This window comes from Thamnophis elegans, chromosome 4 (assembly GCF_009769535.1).
Source record: "Thamnophis elegans isolate rThaEle1 chromosome 4, rThaEle1.pri, whole genome shotgun sequence".
In the NCBI taxonomy this organism is placed as follows: Eukaryota; Metazoa; Chordata; class Lepidosauria; order Squamata; family Colubridae; genus Thamnophis; species Thamnophis elegans.
Window position 1 is genome coordinate 134838298 of NC_045544.1, and position 21541 is coordinate 134859838.

At 41.4% G+C, this 21541-nt stretch overlaps 2 protein-coding genes across 6 annotated transcripts in view; one reads left to right on the forward strand and one right to left on the reverse strand.

Moving 5' to 3' along the window:
* Positions 1 to 682: 682 nt before the first annotated feature.
* PIGW (phosphatidylinositol glycan anchor biosynthesis class W) lies at positions 683 to 7879 on the reverse strand. 4 transcript variants are annotated; one of them, XM_032214938.1, is made up of 3 exons: positions 7555 to 7879; positions 5720 to 5817; positions 683 to 3329 (listed from the first exon to the last, which is right to left on the reverse strand). In XM_032214938.1, the coding sequence occupies exon 3, from the start codon at positions 3317 to 3319 to the stop codon at positions 1808 to 1810; it is 1512 nt and encodes a 503-aa protein (XP_032070829.1). In that variant the 5' UTR covers positions 3320 to 3329; positions 5720 to 5817; positions 7555 to 7879; the 3' UTR covers positions 683 to 1807. The 4 variants fall into 4 exon arrangements, with proteins under 4 accessions (XP_032070829.1, XP_032070831.1, XP_032070828.1 ...); XM_032214940.1 differs by lacking the exon at positions 7555 to 7879 and adding an exon at positions 7026 to 7283; XM_032214937.1 differs by lacking the exon at positions 7555 to 7879 and adding an exon at positions 6533 to 7283.
* Positions 7880 to 7965: 86 nt separating this feature from the next.
* Positions 7966 to 21541, forward strand: part of MYO19 (myosin XIX) — a 46361-nt gene continuing 32785 nt past the window's right edge. Inside the window, exons 1-5 of one of the 2 annotated variants that reach the window (XM_032214928.1) lie at positions 7966 to 8177; positions 15637 to 15772; positions 16798 to 16946; positions 18964 to 19077; positions 19361 to 19493. In XM_032214928.1, coding sequence (XP_032070819.1) covers positions 8169 to 8177; positions 15637 to 15772; positions 16798 to 16946; positions 18964 to 19077; positions 19361 to 19493 — 541 coding nt within the window. In that variant the 5' untranslated portion in view covers positions 7966 to 8168. Of the gene's footprint in view, positions 8178 to 15636; positions 15773 to 16797; positions 16947 to 18303; positions 18400 to 18963; positions 19078 to 19360; positions 19494 to 21541 lie in introns of those variants that run through there. The other variant, XM_032214929.1, reaches the window with a different exon arrangement.

The window sequence follows — 21541 nt, forward strand, 5'->3', positions numbered from 1 at the left end:
CACTTCTTTTAGTGCTTTTGAATGGTTACTAAACAAACAGTTGTAAGTCGAGGACTACCTGTTTAATATTGTTGCGTTCATCATATGGATCAATCTGGCATTAAGCAATTTCAGGGCTGAAGTTCTGCTAACAAAGCTTGGCTTGTACCTGGACTGCTAGTTAGTATCTAGCTTCTAGCCTGCCCAGTATTTTGCCATTTCATTTGTCACTCCAGTGACATCTACCTCGCTAGGTGTCCCTGACACAAGTGACATCTACCTTGCTTCATCTAGCATTTTAGCATTACAAATAAATTGAAAGTGGCATATAACAATGTAAAGCAGGGTTGTAAAACTCAATTTCATTGAGGGCTGCATCACGATTGTTTGGCTTCAGGGGCTGGGATAGGCGTGGCCAGATAGATGTCACTTGTGTCAGGGACACCTGTGGTGGCCTGAGTGCTCTGCCAGAAAACATGGAGCTCCATTTTCGCTGGTAGAGGGCTGCAGGAAGCCATTGCAGCTGAAAATGAGGCCTGGGAGGGCCGCTCATGGCCCTCCCGAGCTTAGCTTTTGCTGGCAGAGGCACCGCGCAGGGTGGCCTCACGGGCCAGATCTAAGCACCCCACAGGCCAGATCTGGCCCCCGGGCCTTGAGTTTTGACACCTCTGATGTAAAGCATAATTTTATTTAGAAAAGAAAAATAGCCAAGGGCTGCAGCCCAAAATTATTTGAAAATTATTTCATCTGTCTCACAAGTATTGGTATTTGTGGGAGCGATGGGGAGAATTGCAAACAATAGTGAAAGCAGTTGCCAGGGTTCCTTTGTATGTACATTGTAACACTGCATACATGTATGAAAGGGACTGACCTTATGGAGTGACCTGGTTCTTCATGTCCCTTTCTTTCTAGTGACAATTAGATACCACAGTCACAAATGGTTGTAAGTCGAGAATTACCTGTATAGTCCACATTTTCTCATTGTGATTGGCAAGTTTCAGTTACATAAATACTGGTGCTTTTAAATAAATTGTGTCTCAGAACAAATGCAACAAATGGCTTTATTGCATGGCCTTAAAAATGGCACATTATTGTATAATGACTTTTGTTGTGCATGGGTCCACTGCAAAGAACCCATTGCTGAGATTATGACCTCAGAAATGAGATCTTTATTTTCTACATTATTTGTTACAATATTAGTTGATGTTTTTCTCCACAATCAGTAGTAAATTACAACTAAGCTAATGTAGGTAGCAGCTGATCCATTTCCAGAAACCTAAGTAGAACGGCTGTCTTTAATTTTTATACTTTGATTCATCTTCCATATTCTCAATTGAGGCTTCAAAACCAGCCTAAATTTATATGTCAGTTGGGCTGAGTAGAAACAGTAAAGCAGGTGTAAGAAACCTTCAAGCTAGTTCTGATTGCACCATTGAAATATATTTTTTTCTAAAATAAGAATCAAAGCAGGTGCCTTTGTCTTTATCAATTTTATCCTTTAACCGCCTATAAAAAAACTCTCCCAACCCACTCCAGTGATAATGGTTTTTATATTTCATATTGTCATAAAAGTGTGTCACATTATTGACAAGAAGTCTTCTCTTGCTTAAAATAATTCCATTTCCCAATAGTCAGAAATGGGGTATTAAATATCCCAGTTAAAAACAATATACCACCTTATGCGTGTATATCCAAAAAGACCCAAGGCTTTATATTTTATAAAGGCATTGCAGCTTGTATCATTTTTATTGGCAATATTTTTGTCCCTTCAAGTCAATGTTCATGCTTGGGGTCTGCCTAGATACTGTATGTCCTGCAGTTTTGTAAATTACCACCATTTTAAAATTATATTTTTTGCTTGTAACATATACATAACTAAACAGTTTGTAAACATATACAAATGTAGAATTAACATGGCAGAGAGTGTGCTGCTGTGCACTGTATCAACGTGCATATTTACAAGACCAGTTAAAACATTGGCTAGCAAAAAGTGCAGAAGCTGGTTTTTGTTCACAGCATTGATCATGCACATACTCTGAGATTCGTTTTTTCTGTGCCGAAATTCCAAATCAGATTTTTTATATGGTGATGAGTGCAAAATGTTCCAACTACTAGGAATATCAGCCCCACCCACAATCAGCTTTGTGAATACGAGAATAAGATCAACCACTAAAAAGCAACTAAAGGGGACCAAGCAACTAGCAATAATCCATATGCAAAAAGAAAGGTTTGCCAATCGTCGGGACACAGTGTCAATGTATACCTGAGCAAAGTAGAGACATGTAAAAAGGAGAAAAATGCCCAGTAAAAAGTAGCAGATTATTTTAAGCCACCCTCTTGCTGTTGTTCTTTTTCCTAATAAATATAAACCTACTTGTACACTAGCCATGTAGATAGCAAGGTAACCGATGACAGAAAATATGCCCTCTCTGTTGGCATTTAGAAAACCAGTCCTTGAATCTTGCCCATTGCTTCCATGCAAAATAAACATCTTCAGAGGTGTAATCTCGAGAAAGCATTCATAAACCACAGCTAACATTACTGAGGCTATCCAGGCTTTGTGTACGGGGAATACAGTCAGAAGGAGTGATGCACCCATTCGTATAGCAGCTAAAGTGAAGAAAAAGTTCCAGTGCACACCATATTCAGTGACATGCTCATAATAGTCAGCTGCTTTAACACTCATTAGTCGTCCAAAGCCAAGGAGAAGGAGGGGCCATACGGTCAACAACTGCCTTATGAGATAAAAGAATTTGTGTTGCATTGTACCAGGCTTCAGCCGAACTTCTGGACAAACCACACCATTTCCAAAAACAAATATTCCAACTCCCAAATCCATCACTCCTGTCCCATAAGACTCCGTTTTGGCATACCTCCGGGGATACTGTGGGAAGTCTACAGCCAGGATATTAATGGATGTCCATAAATTGATGAACACTCGAAGCGAAGTTATGGCAGGAATGTATTCTGGGTCCAAGTTGGTTCTCAGAAAATCATCTAAGATTTGCTTAAGAGACACTTGGGCATAATTTGTCCGCTTAGTATAAATGAGAAAAATCAAGCCTGTGCAGAATGCCATAATGGAGAGGATCACAAAAGGGAATATGGAAGCTAAAATTGTATAGGAAAGTACTGGCGGGACGATTAAAACAGTGAAGTCTAGAAAAAAATTACCATACATTGAGCATAAAGATCTTCCATTGTGGAGAAAGTACAAAATTAGGAGCAGTCCTCTAGTGAGAATACATAATGGTGCAAGAGGTAAGCCAACAGAAATTTCAAGTAATGTCGTTCCATTTAGATTACTTAGAAAGGCTTCTTTTACCAGCTGCTGTGACATTTTTCAGCCTCTGCAAAGTTACATGTAAAACAAAAATCAGAATGGCAAGAAAGTTAAAACAGGAATCAAAACCAAGCAATTAAGTTTACTGTGATAGATTCCCACCTTTCAGAGACTTCTTTCCAGTTTGTGAATGTACAATAGAGGATTTATTGGACAAAACAATGGACAGTACATTTGTTTTGGGTACAGTTGATGAAAAATATCAGCAATAATGTATTATCTCCCCAGCTAGTCCTCGGCTTATCACTGTAATGAACCCAGAATTATGACTGTAAGTCATTAAGGGGCTCATCACGTGACTGTGCCCGGTTTTATTACTTTTTTTGCTCTGGTTAAGCAAGTGGTTAAGTAAAGTGAACTATGTGGTTGCGGTCATTAAACAAATCCATTGTCCGCAATGGGCATTTGTGCCAGAGAGACGTGTTTCCAGCCTGAAAGCTGTAAATTACAGCCGGGTTGCTGCAAATGACCACAAATGCAATCATGCAGAGTGGCCATTTGAATCTCAAATCCGGGTTTGTAAGTACCTTTTGGGGAGGTTGTCATAAGTGAGTGGTTGTGAGCAGACAATTATCTGTAAAGCATGGCTTGTGCCCTTGTTTGTTTTCAACTCAGAATCCCTTGACAAAAGGTGAATCCATACACAGCTCTCTTGAACCATCCTCTCTTCGTTGAACGTTTTAGGATAATTTCTCAATTGGTTCACTTATATAATAATAATCCTTAGGTTGGCTTTCTCCACGTTAACATATACCAGATACAGAGGAATAACTCAGGGAATCCCCAACAAGCAGTCATTCCCAGCATATCTGGAAGATCACAGCTTTGAGCAGGTACTGTAGAATTACAACCATTTGGCAAGAACTGAGGTAGAAAATCGCTTCTAGTGACATACCCAAGCCCATTTCCCCATCATATCCAGATCATCCTGTTTTAATCCACCAATGGCTTTTGACAACTCAAACTATGGACATTCAACTACAGTCATCATGGAGAATGTATGACTGCTTGAATTGAATTGAATTGAATTTATTGCACTTATATGCCGCCCTATTCCCGGAGGGACTCAGGGCGGCTCACAATCCAAAGGTAGGGGATACAGACAAGGGAAAAACAATGACAAACAACTACAAAAAGAATTTAAAAAAAAACAATCAACAGCCACACAATTCGAGCGGGGGCGGGAACTCGTCAGCCCCAGGCCTGTCGGAAAAGCCAGGTTTTAAGGGCTTTGCGGAAAGCCTGAAGGGTGGTGAGGGTCCGAATCTCCACGGGGAGCTCATTCCAGAGGGCCAGAGCAGCCACAGAGAAGGCCCTCCTCCGGGTGGTAGATAGTCGGCATTGGCCGGCGGATGGGATTCGGAGGAGGCCTAGTCTGTGGGATCTAATAGGTCTGTTGGAGGTAATTGGCAGCAGGCAGTCTCAAGTACTCAGGTCCAATACCATGAAGGGCTTTATAAGTGACGACTAGCACCTTGAAGCGTATCCGGAGACCAATAGGCAGCCAGTGCAGCTCGCGGAGGATAGGTGTAACGTGGATGAACCGGGGTGCACCCACAATCGCTCGCGCAGCTGCATTCTGGACAAGCTGAAGTCTCCAAATGCTTGTTGTCCCTGCTCACTCCCTCTACTTTATGCAGACACCTATGCTGGGAATTAAAGTTGGATTTCGACATCCCAGCCATCTTATTTCAACATGTCCATAAATAAAAGGACGCCATAACTTGAGACACTTAGGAAATGAGAGGTCATTTGGCTGCTACCTAGGTAGCCCACCACAGATATTATCATCCTCTCAGCTGACATCTATTGGATTTGAGTGGCATGCAAGATTTTTGCACTGTGTAAGGCATTTCAAGCACTGAACCATCTTCAGCAGCTCATCAAACCTCAGATGTGACTAAATGCAATGTGAGCATGTTTTTTTCTGGCAATCTATTGACCCACTGATGAGTTTTCTAAAGTTGTCTCCAATAGCCTCCAGATTGGTGGAATTTCAATTCTCAGAATTCTTCACCAGGGCCATTGTTTAAAAACTTTTAAAATCCACACATTTTGAGAAGTCTGCCTAGGATGAGCCAAGGGAACAACACTCACTCATCCTTTCTGCCCAGGATTGCTGAGCTGAAGGGTTTTCTCCAGCCCCATAAACAATTTTGGGAAGCAGACAAGAAAGATGTGTACAAGAAGATATATTCTGATATCCAGAAATGATCACCATAATATACATAGAAAAATAGCCCTTCAGTTAATAAAGCTAACCCCTTTTTCCTTCTCATTTTCTATTCACCCCTTGGCCCATTTCAACTCATTACTTCTCCATATAACTACTGGAAGAGAAAATACTCTATGAGAAAGGTAGAGCAGAAGTCTAACAAAGAAATAAAAAATACGTACTTCTTTGGGTAAGCAGATAATTCAAGGAAGATTCATCACTGTTCTCAGCATGTTTTTTTTTTTCTGGCCAGCAGATTCCTTAGAAATTCCTCACTCTCCTGAAAAACAAAATAGTTATTCTTTTGAATCTACAAAATCTCTTTTTGGGGCTCATTACTAAATATGAAATTTGGAGTTTAGATTTTTCTCCCATAAAGGAGGAAGGGGCAGAGAATGATTAGAATGTCAATGTACAGAATAATATTTATGCTTTTTGTAAAACAATTGTGAACACATTTCTTTGAACTGCTGACAATAAAAATATTTTAAAACAGTAAAATCAAGCAAGCAATTAAGTATTCAATCAGACACCAGCACTGCCCAATTATGACAAGAATCATAGAAAATTTTAAATATTTAAAATTAATTTCCTTTTAACAGGAACAGGTAAAATCATTAAATTTAAAATTCAAATCAAACCCCCTTAGAAGCTGCTCTCTAGGCAGCAAGTGAATCTGAATCCTGACCTTCTGAAACAACAAATAAATACGGGCTTACAAATATCCCCAAATTTTGAATATTAATTCAGATAGGCTGGGAGATGGCAACAGGAAGAGAGAAAAGTTTAAAATCCAGTTGCATGTTATCCCATCTCTTTGCATTTTTCAAATATTCACCCGGAAATGCTTTGAAAAAAATAACCTACATGAGTCACCAGGGGAGACCAACTCCTTAAAAAATAATAAATAGGACTTGAGTTGGTTAAATGAGAATATTTCCTCCACAGGATGACGCAGCTTAGGGGGAAGAATTGCCCTTTCAAAAGAATATTACATTTGAACGCCTGGGATACAGTTTCTTTTGCCTTCCGCTGCGAACTATTTTAAACTTCCTGCTGCTGCAGCACCGTACACACACACAAAAAGTAAAGAAGGGATCCGTTTCTTAGCGGCATTTTCAGCAACAAATATCCTCCTAAACTGTACTGCCTGATTCACCACGCTGAGCAATGAATGCTCGTTTCCTATTAAAAGTCTAGAAGATTAAAACGATACGCAAATTTATGTTCTGATGATATGTATATGAATTCCTTCGCGTCCATCTGAATCAGAGCCTTATTGAATCTTAAAGTGAACTCAGCCACCGAAATGAGGTCCCGTTGACAAGTTTATTCTCGGCTTGTTAAAACTTGGACCCAAACCGCTAAATGTTTTTTTTTTTTGCACAGATATTTTTTTTAAAAATCCCAAGTAGGAAAAATGTCTTTCCACTGACATTTATAAAATTTCGAGCATATCTCTACTCCACACAATTTGGGCTGACGGACCTACAAAAACCACGGGCTTTGATACTTATCCCAACCAGGGTAGCCGCCTCTTTCCTGCCCTTCCTTTTAAAACTCTGAAACAACCCAAAACCGGCAAATCCTGCGCTTGGCGTCTCCACCCGTTTAGAAGCGATTCCTCCAGATTACAGGCGGTTGAGTTGACGACACCTTTCCCTTACGTAAACTGAATCCCTTCAAATAGAAAACTAGACCTTTAGTGACCCTTTCAATCTAGCTGATTGATTGAGGGAAGCATGTATTAGACAACATACATATGTATAAACATGATTTTGTATACATGAAATGGATAGGAATAAAAAGGAACATTACGACAAGGACGGTAGCCACACCGTTTATGCACGCCCTTTAACGACCTCTTAGGAATAGGGTGAGGTCGACAGTGGACAGTCTTAGGTTAAAGTTTTGGGGGTTTGGGAAAGAAACCACAGGTAGCAGGTAGTGCATTCCAGGCATTGGCCACTCTGTTGCAGAAGTCGTATTTTCTGCAGTCGAGTTTGGAGCGGTTTACCTTAAGTTTGTATCTATTGTGTGCTCGTGTGTTGTAGTTGAAGTTGAAATAGTCATTGACACGTAGGTACGTCCTTGTAATACCAAGAATCACAGTCAAAAATCGACGAAACTAAAAAGTTGCGCCTTTCGCGAAGCCGCTGGGCGAAACGCATTCGAGCACGTGATACACTCCCGAGCAGCTCTTTCCACGAGCCACGTGTTGCATTTTCCCAGGGGTTGCTTGCGTCTTTCGGGGGAAGTTTAAATTTTGTCGAGTCCAGGACTTTCCCACTCCCGACTTCCCCGCAGGAAAACGCGCATCGCTTGCAAAAGCTCTCCGCCACCGTCCTTGGCTAATGTTTACTTCCCGGGGGGGGGGGAACCAACGCGCGGGGCTTTTGGGCTCCGCATCCCGCAGGCGGGACGCTCAATCCCGGGAGCCAAGCCTTTTGGTGATTCAAATTCAGCAGCCTCCGCCTCTTGCTCCTGCCCCGCCTTTGCCTGGACTGGGACCGGTAGGGAGCGACCTCAGCCTTCCTTCCCCGGTTGTTGTTAGAGGACATTTCCTTCGGCTTCCCCAGGACCACCACGAAACTCCGATTCTAGCTTTATCCGCTTTCCATATCTATCTATATGCGGCGGGTGAGTCCGATTGGGCAATACTTCACTCTGTTTTCTCTGACACCCCCCCCTCCTCCGCAATCTCCATAGCTAAACCAGAGCACCGATTAATTTCCGTCTGCCCCCTTAATATGCCCTCAAATCTTGAGAAATAAAAGGAGATGAGATAGAAGGGAGCAAAAGTTCGCCTGCGCATGTACGAAGTTCCTTCTTGCTTTCCTGGGCGAAGCTAAGCCGTGGGAGGGGAGAAATCTTGGCAGAAGCAACGTTTTTTGGAAAAAGTTAGTTGCCAGATTGTGTAAGAGAAGAGACAGCTAAGAGGCCCGGCTTTTCTTTAATTCCAACATTTGCCAAAAAAAAAAAAAAAAAGCAAGTTATCCAATAGTAACAATAGGTTATATTTTAAAAAAAACACAAGTAGGGCCCTTTAATAGGAAATTAATATAGGTCAGTACAATACATCAACGTTGATCATAGCTTTCACACGATACTGGCTTAATTGTACCTCACATGATGCTCATAAAAACAATAAAATTGTCTTTTGGTGTAGTGTGTGGGTGAGCCAACTTGTATATGTGCTTCTACACAAACCTTTGCAGTCAAAGTAAAAGTGCTGGAATTTAAATACCAAATTTTAAATTCACCAATGTCCAAAATAAGCTCATTCATTCACAAAATAGTTCCAAGTGGACTGCCTGTAGTCATCAAATGTCATAGCTCAACAGAACTTTTTATACCCAAGGATAATCTACCTCCAGCATGTGAAAAACTGAAATATCCTGTTTGGTCAGCTGGTAGTAAATTTTTAAAGTTACAAAGCCAGAGGAAAGTGGCATTTTTTTAAAAAAATAATGAAATGTTTATATGAAAAGCCCCATGGATTTCAATAGGACTTTCTTACATTAAAGATTTAGGCAAAGGCACCTGGAGAATTTTAAAGGCTGCTTGAGAATGTTATCTATTTAAAAGTTTGGCATAACAGGTGAAATGTGAAATCTTGAAGAAACCTGGGTTCATGGCTACACATGGTGTATGAACCCAATTAAATATATTATGTTTGATAAATCATGGCCATAGCTTCATATTTGCTATCTGGAATGTTCCCACTAAAAATCCGGGACAAAAATCTTCTAACTTCAATCAACTTGTGTTGTCAAGATTGGGCTGAGCTGCTTAGCAAAGGAACCCCATCATTCAACTCAAATCCAGGCCTTGTTGCCATGTCTTTGTGGCTTTCTCTACTTATCTTTTTATTTTTCTTTGATGAATATCCATGGGAAATTTGACCTAAGTCTAAGACTGATCTTTAAAATAATTATTACTGAGTTTTCATTTTTAATTGGATCTTGTACTACAATGCTGTAGTAGTCTAGTCTTCTGTGGCCATCAGCTTTTCAATAGAGCCATCAAAGGGGAGGGTTTTTTTTTCCAGTCAAAGAGCTTCTATCCAGTGTTTATACTGCAATTCCATTAAGTCTTATTCACGGGGGCTCCCAGAAATATTGTGTCCTCTAAATGAAATTCTAATCTGAGGCAGGAAAATAAGAGGGCAAGCACTAAGAATTAAAGATTTCTTCTGATTCAAGAAGATTGTTTTTATACTAAATCCTGAATTTTGAATGTGTGTTTTGTTTTAAACCAGTTTGGGGTGAGGAGAAGAAATCTTGTTTACAGTCCTTCGTATTGGATTGTAGGTTATTTGAAGGACAGCTATAATTCACAAAAAGACATAGTGTACAGCAATAGATCTTCAATGTTAAGGCTAGAGTAGCTTTATTGTTACCAAGTGTAAACACTACAGTTGTTTGTTCTTCAGGGTTTTAGGGTTTAGCTTGATTTAAATTAAATAATAAAATCAGAAGCCTGTGTGTGCATGTTGACTTGGTTCATTCCCTAGTCAATACTTGAGGTCAGTGCTAATCCCTTTCTTTGCACTGTCTGGGTTGGCAAGAGGCAAAGCGTGGCCACATTTGCATATGGAATAAAGGAAGCAGATTCTGGTAATCAAAAATTGCCACTGTAAACCCTAAGGCAGAGTATATTAACAGCACTGGTTGACTTTTCAAAACCCAAAAAGTAAAAATCATTCTTAATATGATTGATAATGTACAGTAGATCTTCCCGGTACCTTGGCAATTTATTCCACAAATCAGTATAAACCATGGTTCAGTTTAAGGCTGATCCCATAGGCTATGCTTGATTACATTATGCTGATTAATGGTTAATACTATTAAGTTTCCAGAATTAGCACTTTTACAGGATTTGCCCAGCACACGCAACCATAAACATTCTTTCCTATGTTTTACCATATTTATATGTATACTGTGAACTTATGCATCGGAGACAAATTCCTTGTGTGTCTGATCACATTTGCCCAATAAAGAATTCTATCTTGTCCTGTCCTGTCCTATCCTATCCTATCCTATCCTATCCTATCCTATCCTATCCTATCCTATCCTATCCTATCCTAATGAATTAGTATATTAATCCAACAAACATTGCTTGGTTCTTACATATCTCTTGCTGGAAAACGATATACAAAATGGAATGTTTAATTCAATTATGTCTTATATGTCTTGTTTCTTACCTGCTTACTTGTTTAAGAATGGCAATGCAATGCAAAAATAGACATTAAGATCTTTGTGAGCATTTTCTCCAGGCAAATTTGCAGAGAATTTAGTGCTTGCCTAATAATAATAACACTGACTTTGTCTTGGCACAAAATCTAACAGTTAGAACCAATTAGCTTTTGTAGGGGAGACTTGAAGGACTATAATTAGACTTCTTTTTCTTCTGTTCAATTGTGCCCAATTCTCAGAGACTACCTGAACGAGTCCCTGCAGTTTTCTTGTTAAGATTTTTCAGAATGTTGTTTGCCATTGTTTACTTTTTAGAGCTAAGAGAAAGTGATTGGCCCAAGGTCACCCAGCTGGCTTTGTATCCAAAGCAGAACTAGAACTCACACTCTCCTAGTTTCTAGCCTTCTTTCATGCAGAAGAAGAGAAACTGCTTCTAGGCAGATACCGGTATAAGACTTTTAGGAAAAGAAACGGTTGTTTTTCTATTCTCTTTGCTGCTTAAAATATATGGTAGTAATAATGGTTACATTATAATACTGTTAAAAAGAAGCTAATATAAATTGTATTATTGTATAATATAATTCTTTGTGAAGAGAGGGAAGAATCTAAATAGAGAAAAGAACAGGTGATGAAATATAAGTGTACTCTATGCATAAAATAAAAGCATCTAAAAGGTAAAGGTTCCCCTCGCACATATGTGCTAGTCGTTCCCAACTCTAGAGGGTGGTGCTCATCTTCGTTTCAAAGGCAAAGAGCCAGCGCTGTCCAAAGACATCTCCGTGGTCATATTAATTGAATTGAATTGAATTGAATTTATTGCACTTATATGCCGCCCTTTTCCCCGAAGGGGACTCAGGGCGGCTCACAATCCAAGTCAGGGAAGGGGATACAGATAAGGAATAAAAAAGACAAACAAAACAATACACAATTTAAAAGCACACAACAACCATACCATTCAAGGGGGGGGGGGAGCTCTTTAGCCCCAGGCCTGTCGGAACAGCCAGGTTTTAAGGGCTTTGCGGAAGGCCTGGAGGATGGTGAGGGTTCGAATCTCCACGGGGAGCTCGTTCCAGAGGGTCGGAGCAGCCACAGAGAAGGCTCTCCTCCGGGTAGTCGCCAGCCGGCATTGGCCGGCGGATGGAATTCGGAGGAGGCCTAATCTGTGGGATCTAATCGGTCTATTGGAGGTAATGTGACCGGCATGACTCACGGAACGCTTTTACCTTCCCACCAAAGTGGTCCCTGTTTTTCTACTTGCATTTTTTACGTGCTTTCGAACTGCTAGGTTGGCAGAAAAGAAGCATCTAGTGTAGTTTAAAGGCTATTATCTGCCAGTTGCTCTGAAGTGGGATGAAGCTAGCAATCAAAAAGTATGTTTTTAGACTCTCCCCTCCCCCTTGTCCTCCTAAAACTTTCCATGACCACACCCATGCAAAATCGTTCTGCCTCCGTTTTCCCTTCAGGCATTCCTCCTGTCTCTGCTAATGCGTGTATAACAATCTGGAAACAGATCTCTTCTACTGGAGAAAAAATATAGGATTATCTTCAACTCTGGCAGTCCACAACAGTAGCAGTGTGTGTTGTATGTTTTGCGAACAGCTGCTTCACAGGTTTCAGGTTAGGGTGAACGTGTATAGTTGGTCCTTCCTTTCATAGCACTTATCAAAATACATTGAAGATTTGGAAGAAAATTAAAAGTAAATACAATTTATCTGCCAGAAACATACGTAAGAAAGAAAAAAAAACCTGCAGGTTTGAAAAAGCCTGATGGAATAATTTTGATAATTAATCCACAGTTAAAACCAAAACTGTTATTAACAGATGAAAATGGTAGGTATGTGGTACTTGAAATTAAAAAACGCAAGCGATTAAATACTATACAGGTCGTCCTCGACGTACAATCGCAATTGTGCCAAAATTTCTGTTGCTAAGTGAGATGTTTGTTAAGCGAGTTCTGCCCCATTTTATGACCTGTCTTGGCACAGTTGTTAAGTGAATCACTGTAGTTGTTTAGTTAGTAACCCGGTTGTTAAATGAACCTGGCTTTCCCATTGACCTTGTCAGAAGGTCGTAAAAGGGGATCACATGATCCCAGGATACTGCAACCCTCATAAAATGATCATGTGGATGCTACACTAATCGTGGGTGTAAAAAACGGTCATAAGTCACTTTTTTCAGTGCCCTTGTAACTTTGAATGGTCACTATGCAACTATCCAACACTATGGACTGTTGTAAGTTGAGGACTACCTGTAAATTGTTGATCTTTACATGTAAAATGATGGCAAGGGTTCATACAATTAGTGCCAACCGAAACCATACAAGTTATACTAGTGAATGCCTGGGAGCTCTGTTTCTCTTCTCTTCTTCTCTGAGCTGAAGAAGCTTCTTGGTGAGAAGCAAAATGTCTTCAAAGAAAAACAAGAAAGTCCTGTTGCCTCTTGAAAACAAACCTTTGGGACGAGAGCTGAAGAAGTTTCTTGAATGAGAAGTAACTTTGGAGCAACTATGACCTGGATGACTCAGAAACTCCAGAGACCAGTGATGGCTAACCTTTTCCGGTTGGAGGACCCAAAGTGCATGCGTGCCTGAACCCCAAAAATGCAATGCTCCCTGCGCATGCATGTGTGACCTCCCACACACACACATGCCCGTCAACATGTGCTCGTGTGACCCCCCTGCACACATGCCGCGTATGCACAGCAGAGACCCGAAGACCAGCTAGCCAGCTGGAGGCACATATGTTCATGCCCCGTGCCCATGTGCATGCATGCATGACCCCCCCTGCACATGCCCTACCCCTGTGCATGAGTGGCAGAGAGCCAAACACCAGCTGGCTGGCGGGAGGCATGCACAGTGGAGCTGAACTATGGCCACAACTCACATGCCATCAGAGAGGGCGCTGCATGCCACCTTTGGCACATGTGCCATAGGTTCACCATCACGGCCATACACCCTTAAGAGTCCTCCTGTATGAATTCAATTCATCAATCTAATTCATTCCACTCATTGTATGAATCCTATTTTTTTCTAAAATAGAAAAATGCAGTTTGCAGTTTGATTTGCTGTGATGAAACTAGTAATTTGAGGGAGGCAAATAATGTTTCATGTGTCACGATACAGTACAGTAGCATAGAATAGAATAGAATAGCAGAGTTGGAAGGGACCTTGGAGATCTTCTAGTCCAACCGCCTGCCTAGGCAGGAAACTCTATACCGTTCCAGACAAATGGCTATCCAGCATCTTCTTGAAGACTTCCAGTGTTGGAGCATTTACAACTTCCGGAGGCAAATTGTTCCACTGATTAATTGTTCTGACTGTCAGGAAATTTCTCCTTAGTTCTAAGTTGCTTCTCTCCTTGATTAGTTTCCACCCATTGCTTCTTGTTCTACCCTCAGGTGCCTTAGAGAATAGCTTGACTCCCAAATCTTCTTTGTGGCAACCCCTGAGATATTGGAAGACTGCTATCTTGTCTCCCCTAGTCCTTCTTTTCATTAAATTGGACATACCCAGTTCCTGCAACCGTTTTTCATATGTTTTAGTCTCCAGTCCCCTAATCATCTTTGTTGCTCTTCTCTGCACTCTTTTTAGAGTCTCCATGTTAGATACTTGCTACAACTACAGTTGTTTCCACCAAGGCCCTCAATTCCGGCGGGAACAGAGGTTTAACTCTATTGGTTGAAGGGTCTGACAGCTCCCTATAAAATGGCTGCTGTCAGACTCAACCTTCGCTGGATTGTTCTCACTTGTTGCATTTAGTAAAGAGCTGTTGTTACCGTTAGCCTGTGTGTTCCTATCCATCACCCGATCTAACACTCCACATCTTTTCTACATCGTGGCGACCAAAACTGGATGCCATATTCCAAGTGTGGCCTTAAGGAAGGCTTTATAAAGTGGTATTAACCCTTCACGTGATCTTGATTCTATCCCTCTGTTGATGCAGCCTAGAACTGTGTTGGCTTTTTTGGCAGCTGCTGCACACGGCTGGCTCCTATTTAAATGGTTGTCCACTAGGACTCCAAGATCCCTCTCACAGTTACTACTATTGAGTAAGGTACCACCTATACTGTACCTGTGCATTTCGTTTTTCTTGCCTAAATGTAGAACTTTACTCTTTTCACCATTGAATTTCATTTTATTAGATAGTGCTTAATGTTCAAGTTTGTCAAGATCCTGTGATGTTGTCACAGACATGTAGATGTCATGATGCATATGATTTCATTGTACCAAATTCCATTGTCAACAAACCTTTAAACTGAGGGTTTAGAAACTACAATTAATCCTGAACTTACAACCATTCATTTAGAGAGTGTTTGAAGTTACAACGGCATTGAAAAAAGTGATATATGACTTTTTCACATTTACGACCGTTACATCATTCCCATGGTCACCTGATCAAAATTCAGACTCTTAGCTAACTGTTATTTATGACGGTTGCAGTGTCCCAGCATCACATGATCACCTTTTATAACCTTCTGACAAACAAAGTCAATGGGGAAGCCAGATTTACTTAACAACCATGTTACTAAACAGCTGCAGTGATTCACTTAGCAACTGTGGCAACAAAGGTTGCTAAGCGGCAAAACTCACTTAACTGTCTTGCTTAGCAATGGAAATTTTGGGCTCCATTGTGGTCATAATTTGGGGGACTACCTGTATTGCAATGCTGGGCACTCATTTGCATGAGATAGCATGAAGCCAGAAGGGCAACATTCATGTAAAATGAAAAAGAAAGAAATCATGCCGGAATGCAAATCTTACAAGGTTTCATGGCTGGAATGCAGATTGTGTTTTTTTTTTAAAATAATGTTTTAAATTTAGGTTCCTGCAGATGATATCCTGACGTGTTTGGAATAATATCTCATTGGTGTTAGTCTCTTAATTCTTCTATCTCTGCTTTTAGGCTAATGGCTTCACCGCCCATCACAATGGGGAGGATAACTCTTTGGACAAAGAAGTGGAATCTTTTCTGAGTGACCAACAACAATTCTCTTGCATCAGTGACCTTACCAAAGTGAATCCTGTAACCACCACAACTGGTAAGTGTTCAAACACTCTTAAAGAAAACAGTTTGCTTCTGACCTACTCTTATTTCATGAAAATTTTTCTCTCACTTGAAATCAAGAATCAATTTGTGCTATAGATTGTATCGCTTTAATATAATTTGTGTATTTGGTGCCTTGCTCAATAGTAGTAACTGTGACAGGGAACTTGGAGTCCTAGTGGACAATCATTTAAATATGAGCCAGCCATGTGCAGCAGCTGCCAAAAAAGCCAACACAGTTCTAGGCTGCATAAACAGAGTCACAAGTCACTTTTTTCAGGGTTGTAACTTCAGACAGTCACTAAAGAATGGTTGTAAGTTGAGGACTATCTGTATGCCTTTGTGCATAACGCCACTATGTCAGGGTTCCAAATAGCATCCAAAGGTATATCAGAGTCCAAGGCAAAGTATTGCTCAAAGTTCCAATTTATTAAGAGAGTCATGTTGGCACATCTGGGAAAACCCAAATCTGAAAGCTTCCCGGTTTTCCCCACCTAGTTGAAAATTCAAGATCTTGCCCCCACACCCACCAGTCCATCCCATGGTCCAATCTTCCACTGCTATGCTGGCAGTTCCACCCATCCAGTTCTGGTCGGGTGCAGAGGTGCAGAGACTAAGGATGACCTTGGCTTTCTAGAAAGAATTTTGTTATGGCTACATATCATCTCACTCCTTCAATCCCCCCTCCCATTTTCCCACAATAGAAAATACATAGTAGAATAATAGAAAGTGTGGCAGGCCAAAGATCCAGAGGAAAAGATGGCTGCAGGCCTGACACACTATTTGATATTATGAATTTATACACATGAACATAAACTCCAGAATTCCCGAGCCAACTTGGCAATTGCTGGGGAATTGAAGCTCGCGAAGTCTAGAGTGAAGTCAGCTTTGACTGCCCAAAAATATATTAGCAGACAAGGCAGAGACTTGCTGTTCTCTATTTTGAAAATGGTAACTAAAATAGATCATTCAAAAGAGAACAGGTAGTGAATATTGACAAAAATGTTATGTTATCTTTAGTTCTGAAGTGTCTGCAAGCAAGATATGCTACCGATGTGTTTTATACCAAAGCGGGGTGCAGCCTTGTGGCCATCAACCCCTTCCGCCCAGTTCAGTCTCTCTACTCACAAGAGCTCATGAAAGGATACCACACCGTTGCTGGCCTTCAGGTGAGAGGGTATGCCGCAGTGGCTGACTGCTGCCTTTCTGAAAAACCAAACTGGGTTTAAAAGTTATGTTAGATTAGTGCTTTTCAATCTTGGCAACTCTTAATATGTGTATGGGGTCCTTGATGCCCCCTAAGCTTAGTGGTTTTCTTGCAGATGTTTCATTACCAAATTAGGTAACATTATCAGCTCTAGCATTGGACCCCACAGTTCAACAAAATATTTTCTTCTATCAGTCAAAGATCATATCATTGCATAAACTATGTAATTTGCAATTACATAGAGCCGAGAGCCAAGGTGGCGCAGTGGTTAGAGTGCAGTACTGCAGCCACTTCAGCTGACTGTTAGCAGCAGTTCAGCGGTTCAAATCTCACCGGCTCAAGGCTGACTCAGCCTTCCATCCTTCCGAGGTGGGTGAAATGAGGACCCGACTGTGGGGGCGATATGCTGACTGTAAACCGCTTAGAGAGGGCTGAAAGCCCTATGAAGCGGTATATAAGTCTAACTGCTATTGCTATTGCTATTGCAATTTGTTTTATTTGCTAAATATTTCACATGCTCAATCTTTTTTTACTAGTTTGGCTGTTAAGTTTCAAAGTAATTTTGCTGCATGGAATTTTACAATTGTTTTTTTTCTGATTTGTATGATAACTCAATACAGGCATATAATAAAATATTGATAGTACTCTTATTTTAAAACAAAGCATTAGACCAGTGTTTCTCAACCTTGGCAACTTGAAGATGTCTGGACTTCAACTCCCAGAATTCCCCAGCCAGCATTCGCTGGCTGGGGAATTCTGGGAGTTGAAGTCCGGACATCTTCAAGTTGCCAAGGTTGAGAAACACTGCATTAGACTGAAGCTTTCTGTCATTTAATTTTTTTGAAATATATTGGGGGAGACCAGTCAGAAGTAGTGTAGTAGTGCGTGTTGGAGGGGATGAATTAGGAGTAGAGACACTTTGCTTTTAATGTTCTCTTAGGCATGGAAGTATCTGAATGACTTCAGGTCAGTATTCTTTCTTGGTCTTAACAAACATGGACTCTGCAACAGGCCATCTAATAAACAAACTATGCCATCATAATGTGTATTGGTAGCTTCATTGTAAGAAATCAGTGAGCACAACGTAAAAACAAGCAGATCCCACAGTGTGGAAAAATTTCAAGGAAATACTAGCAATAGCAATAGCAGTTAGACTTAAATACTGCTTCATAGAGCTTTCAGCCCTTTCTAAGCAGTTTACAGAGTCAGCATATCGCCCCCACAGTCTGGGTCCTCATTTCACCCACCTCGGAAGGATGGAAGGCTGAGTCAACCTTGAGCCGGTGAGATTAGAACCGCTGAACTGCAGATAACAGTCAGCTGAAGTGGCCTTCAGTACTGCACCCTAACCACTGCGCCACCTCATCGACAACTACTGCCAGAGCTTAAAAGACAGGGCATTGGCAAGAACCAAGGTATGCTTGTGCACATTAACACTCGGCTTACCCTGGCTTTGGTTAATTTTTCAGTTCTGGTCCAGTCCACAGTGTTCGTGTCCAGTTGTGTCCATGAGTTTATGTGTGTATCAAAACAGGCAAGATGGCAATTGTGGCACTACTTCCACCCTCCACCCAGGATGGTACAATATCAGCAGGGGTGGGTTGCTGCTGGCATTACTGCCGGTTCAGCGCGTGCACAATTTTGCCGGTTCATTCTTCACACATGCGCATTTGCCCATAAATGCAATTACAATTGTTCTGGGCAGAACGGAAAAACAAGATCGTGCTGCTGCCTGGGGAACCAGTTCGGGGGCATGGCAGGCCTGAGTCGCTGCCGGTTCCAGGGACCCAGGCCGCCAAACCACTCCCAGTTTGACTGAACCGGTCCGAACTGGTAGGAACCCATCACTGGATGTCAGGCTCCAAATAATGCATTCATCAAAAAACGAGTCCCTTTTGCTGAAAAAGTTTCAGCCTGCCATTGAATTGTCCGTTTTCCATTTTTCTTTCCAAATGCTCTATGTACTTTTTCTTTTTTAGGAATTAAAACCTCACATTTTCACGGTAGCAGAAGAAAGTTACCGTAATGTCCAGAGCCAGATTCCATTAGTCAATCAGTCCATCATTGTTAGCGGGGAAAGTGGTGCTGGTAAGGTAAGCTGAGATCTCTTAAAAGCTGTTTTGGGGAAACGTTGCATGCTCGTTTCTGGTTGAATTTACCTACACATGTGAGTGAACTAGCAGTTTTGTTGACCTGGCTTCAGAAGGTTGTCATCTAACCCACTTTTCCATGTTAGAAGTTAAGGCTTTATCCCCTTCCAATTTCGACTTGGATGGAATCAGTTTGTTCTTGCCTCTGCGTAACTGTAGTTACTGAATCAGGATTAAAGAGAGATTCCGGATCAAAGATGAAGTTTGATCCAAAATCTGTTTCTAGACATGGACCTCCCGCTGCCTGATGAAGTTTTATGCGACAGTTGCAGCTTCATCCGACATCCCGGAAGGCAGTATAACTGTGGAGAGGATAGAACAACGAGTGTTGGATTCCAATCCTGTCATGGAAGCTTTTGGTAAGTATGACCTTTTTAATAAAGAAAATGTTTGCATTGGTCCCCAACCCTCGGGCCGAGGCCTGTTCGGAACTAGATTGCACAAGCGGTGCATGCCTGCTGTTCAAACAGAACCATCCTTCCTCTCCCCCCTGCCAGTCTGCCAAGCCATAAAGGTTGGGGACCAATGCTCTAGCCCAGGGGTCACCAACTTTTCGGACCTCAGGGACCACTAAATTCATAATTTTAAATCCCGTGGACCACTAATATGAATTAGTGACGGGATGGGGTCCTTCAGGCACTTAGCTTGGCCCCCTGTTAGCGGAGAGAAGCGCCCGGGGTCAACCCGAGCTTTGCTGTCCGTTACAGCTAGGAATCTCAAATATGGCCAAGAATGAATGTTTGTCTTGTAGCCAGCCCAGGCACTAAATTGGCCACCTACAAACTCTTATCGTTCGAGGAACCTGGCCAAAGTTCCGCGTGCTGCTCACTGAAGCCCCTGGACTCGCCAGGAAGGAAGGGCTGGAGCTACTAAACAGGCAGCCATCCCATCAGCGAGTGGGAGTAATTGCCTCAGTGAGCCATATCCAGCCCATATCCAGCCCAGGGGCTGTAGTTTGAGGATCCCTGATTTAGTGCAATATAAAAAATGCAAAGATTTTTCTACAGACCACCAACATTTTCTTGTGGACTACCAGTGGTCCATGGACCACCAGTTGGTGACCGCTGCTGTAGCAAATGGAACAATCCAATTCAAATAAAAAATAAATCTGATCCAGTGTTTTTCAATCTTGGCGACCTTAAGATGGGTAGATTTCAACTCCCAGAATTCCCCCTCTTGCTGGCTAGAGAATTCTGGGAGTTGCAGTCCACCTGTCTTAAATTTGGCAAGGTTGAGAAACACTGATCTAGTCTGTTCAAACCGTTCCAGACCGTAGCAAGCTATCAGACTAATGAGACATGCATTATGATGCCATCTAACAAGCTTTGTTCTTATTGTACCTCTGCGCCAGTGGTGGGATTCTGCCAGTTCGCACTGATTCGGGAGAACCGGTTCTTAACTTTCTAAGCAGTTCAGAGAACCGGTTGTTGGAAGAAATCTCATTTTGTTTTATTTTCCCTCCACTTTACAGAGCTAATCCTGTAAAGAAGGCAGGAAGGAAACATTCTGGTGTTGCTTCTAGCTTAATCTTTATTACCCTGCTTACAGAAACTGCCTCTCCAGTTAACCCTTGTTATATTGTAACAGCTAAGACGAAGCGGCCATCGACCTGAGTGACGTTGAGTTGGCCACACCCACCCAGTCACATGACCACTGATCCCCGCTTACCCAGCTGATCATCAGGGCAGAAAACCGGTTGTTAAATTATTTGAATCCCATCACTGCTCTGCGCAATATTGTAATGTAAACATAAAGTTTGTACTGCAGCCCGTTTTGCTGAGACACCTGTGAAAAACGGGGTGCAATACAAACTTTATGATACAATAATATTGTACAGAGGTACAAAAAGAAGAAAGCCTGTTAGATAAAAGAAGAAACTTACTTCTTAGTTTAAAAATACTCCTCAAGACATAATTCTTGCATGTAGTTTTTCCAGCCGGTTATGAAGTCAGACAAACCCAACTAAAATTGTCTAAACCCAGCCATGAAAAAAAAAGTGACCGGCTTTCTACATTGCCCCAAGCTACATTTTGAAAAGAAAAGAAAAACCAACAACAACCCACAACTGGTTGATTCACAAAAGGCACTAAATTATATAAAGGAGTGGCCACATTTGGGGACCTTGAGGGCCACAAGATGTAAGGCAATTAAACTAAATCGGGTAAAACTGGTTTGGGAGATGACATTTTTTAAAATTACATTACTCCAGTTCTGAGTCTTGCATTACTTACCTGCCTTGAATAGTGAGAAATGGTACAATATGTTTTCAACATTATTAGCTAGATAGACTATAGAAAAAACAGGATTTTAGGCTACATGCGTATACACACACACACACACAAATCACAGCCAAGTTTACACAGCATGCTATGTCAAATCCCCTTGCATGTTAACATAATGCCTGATT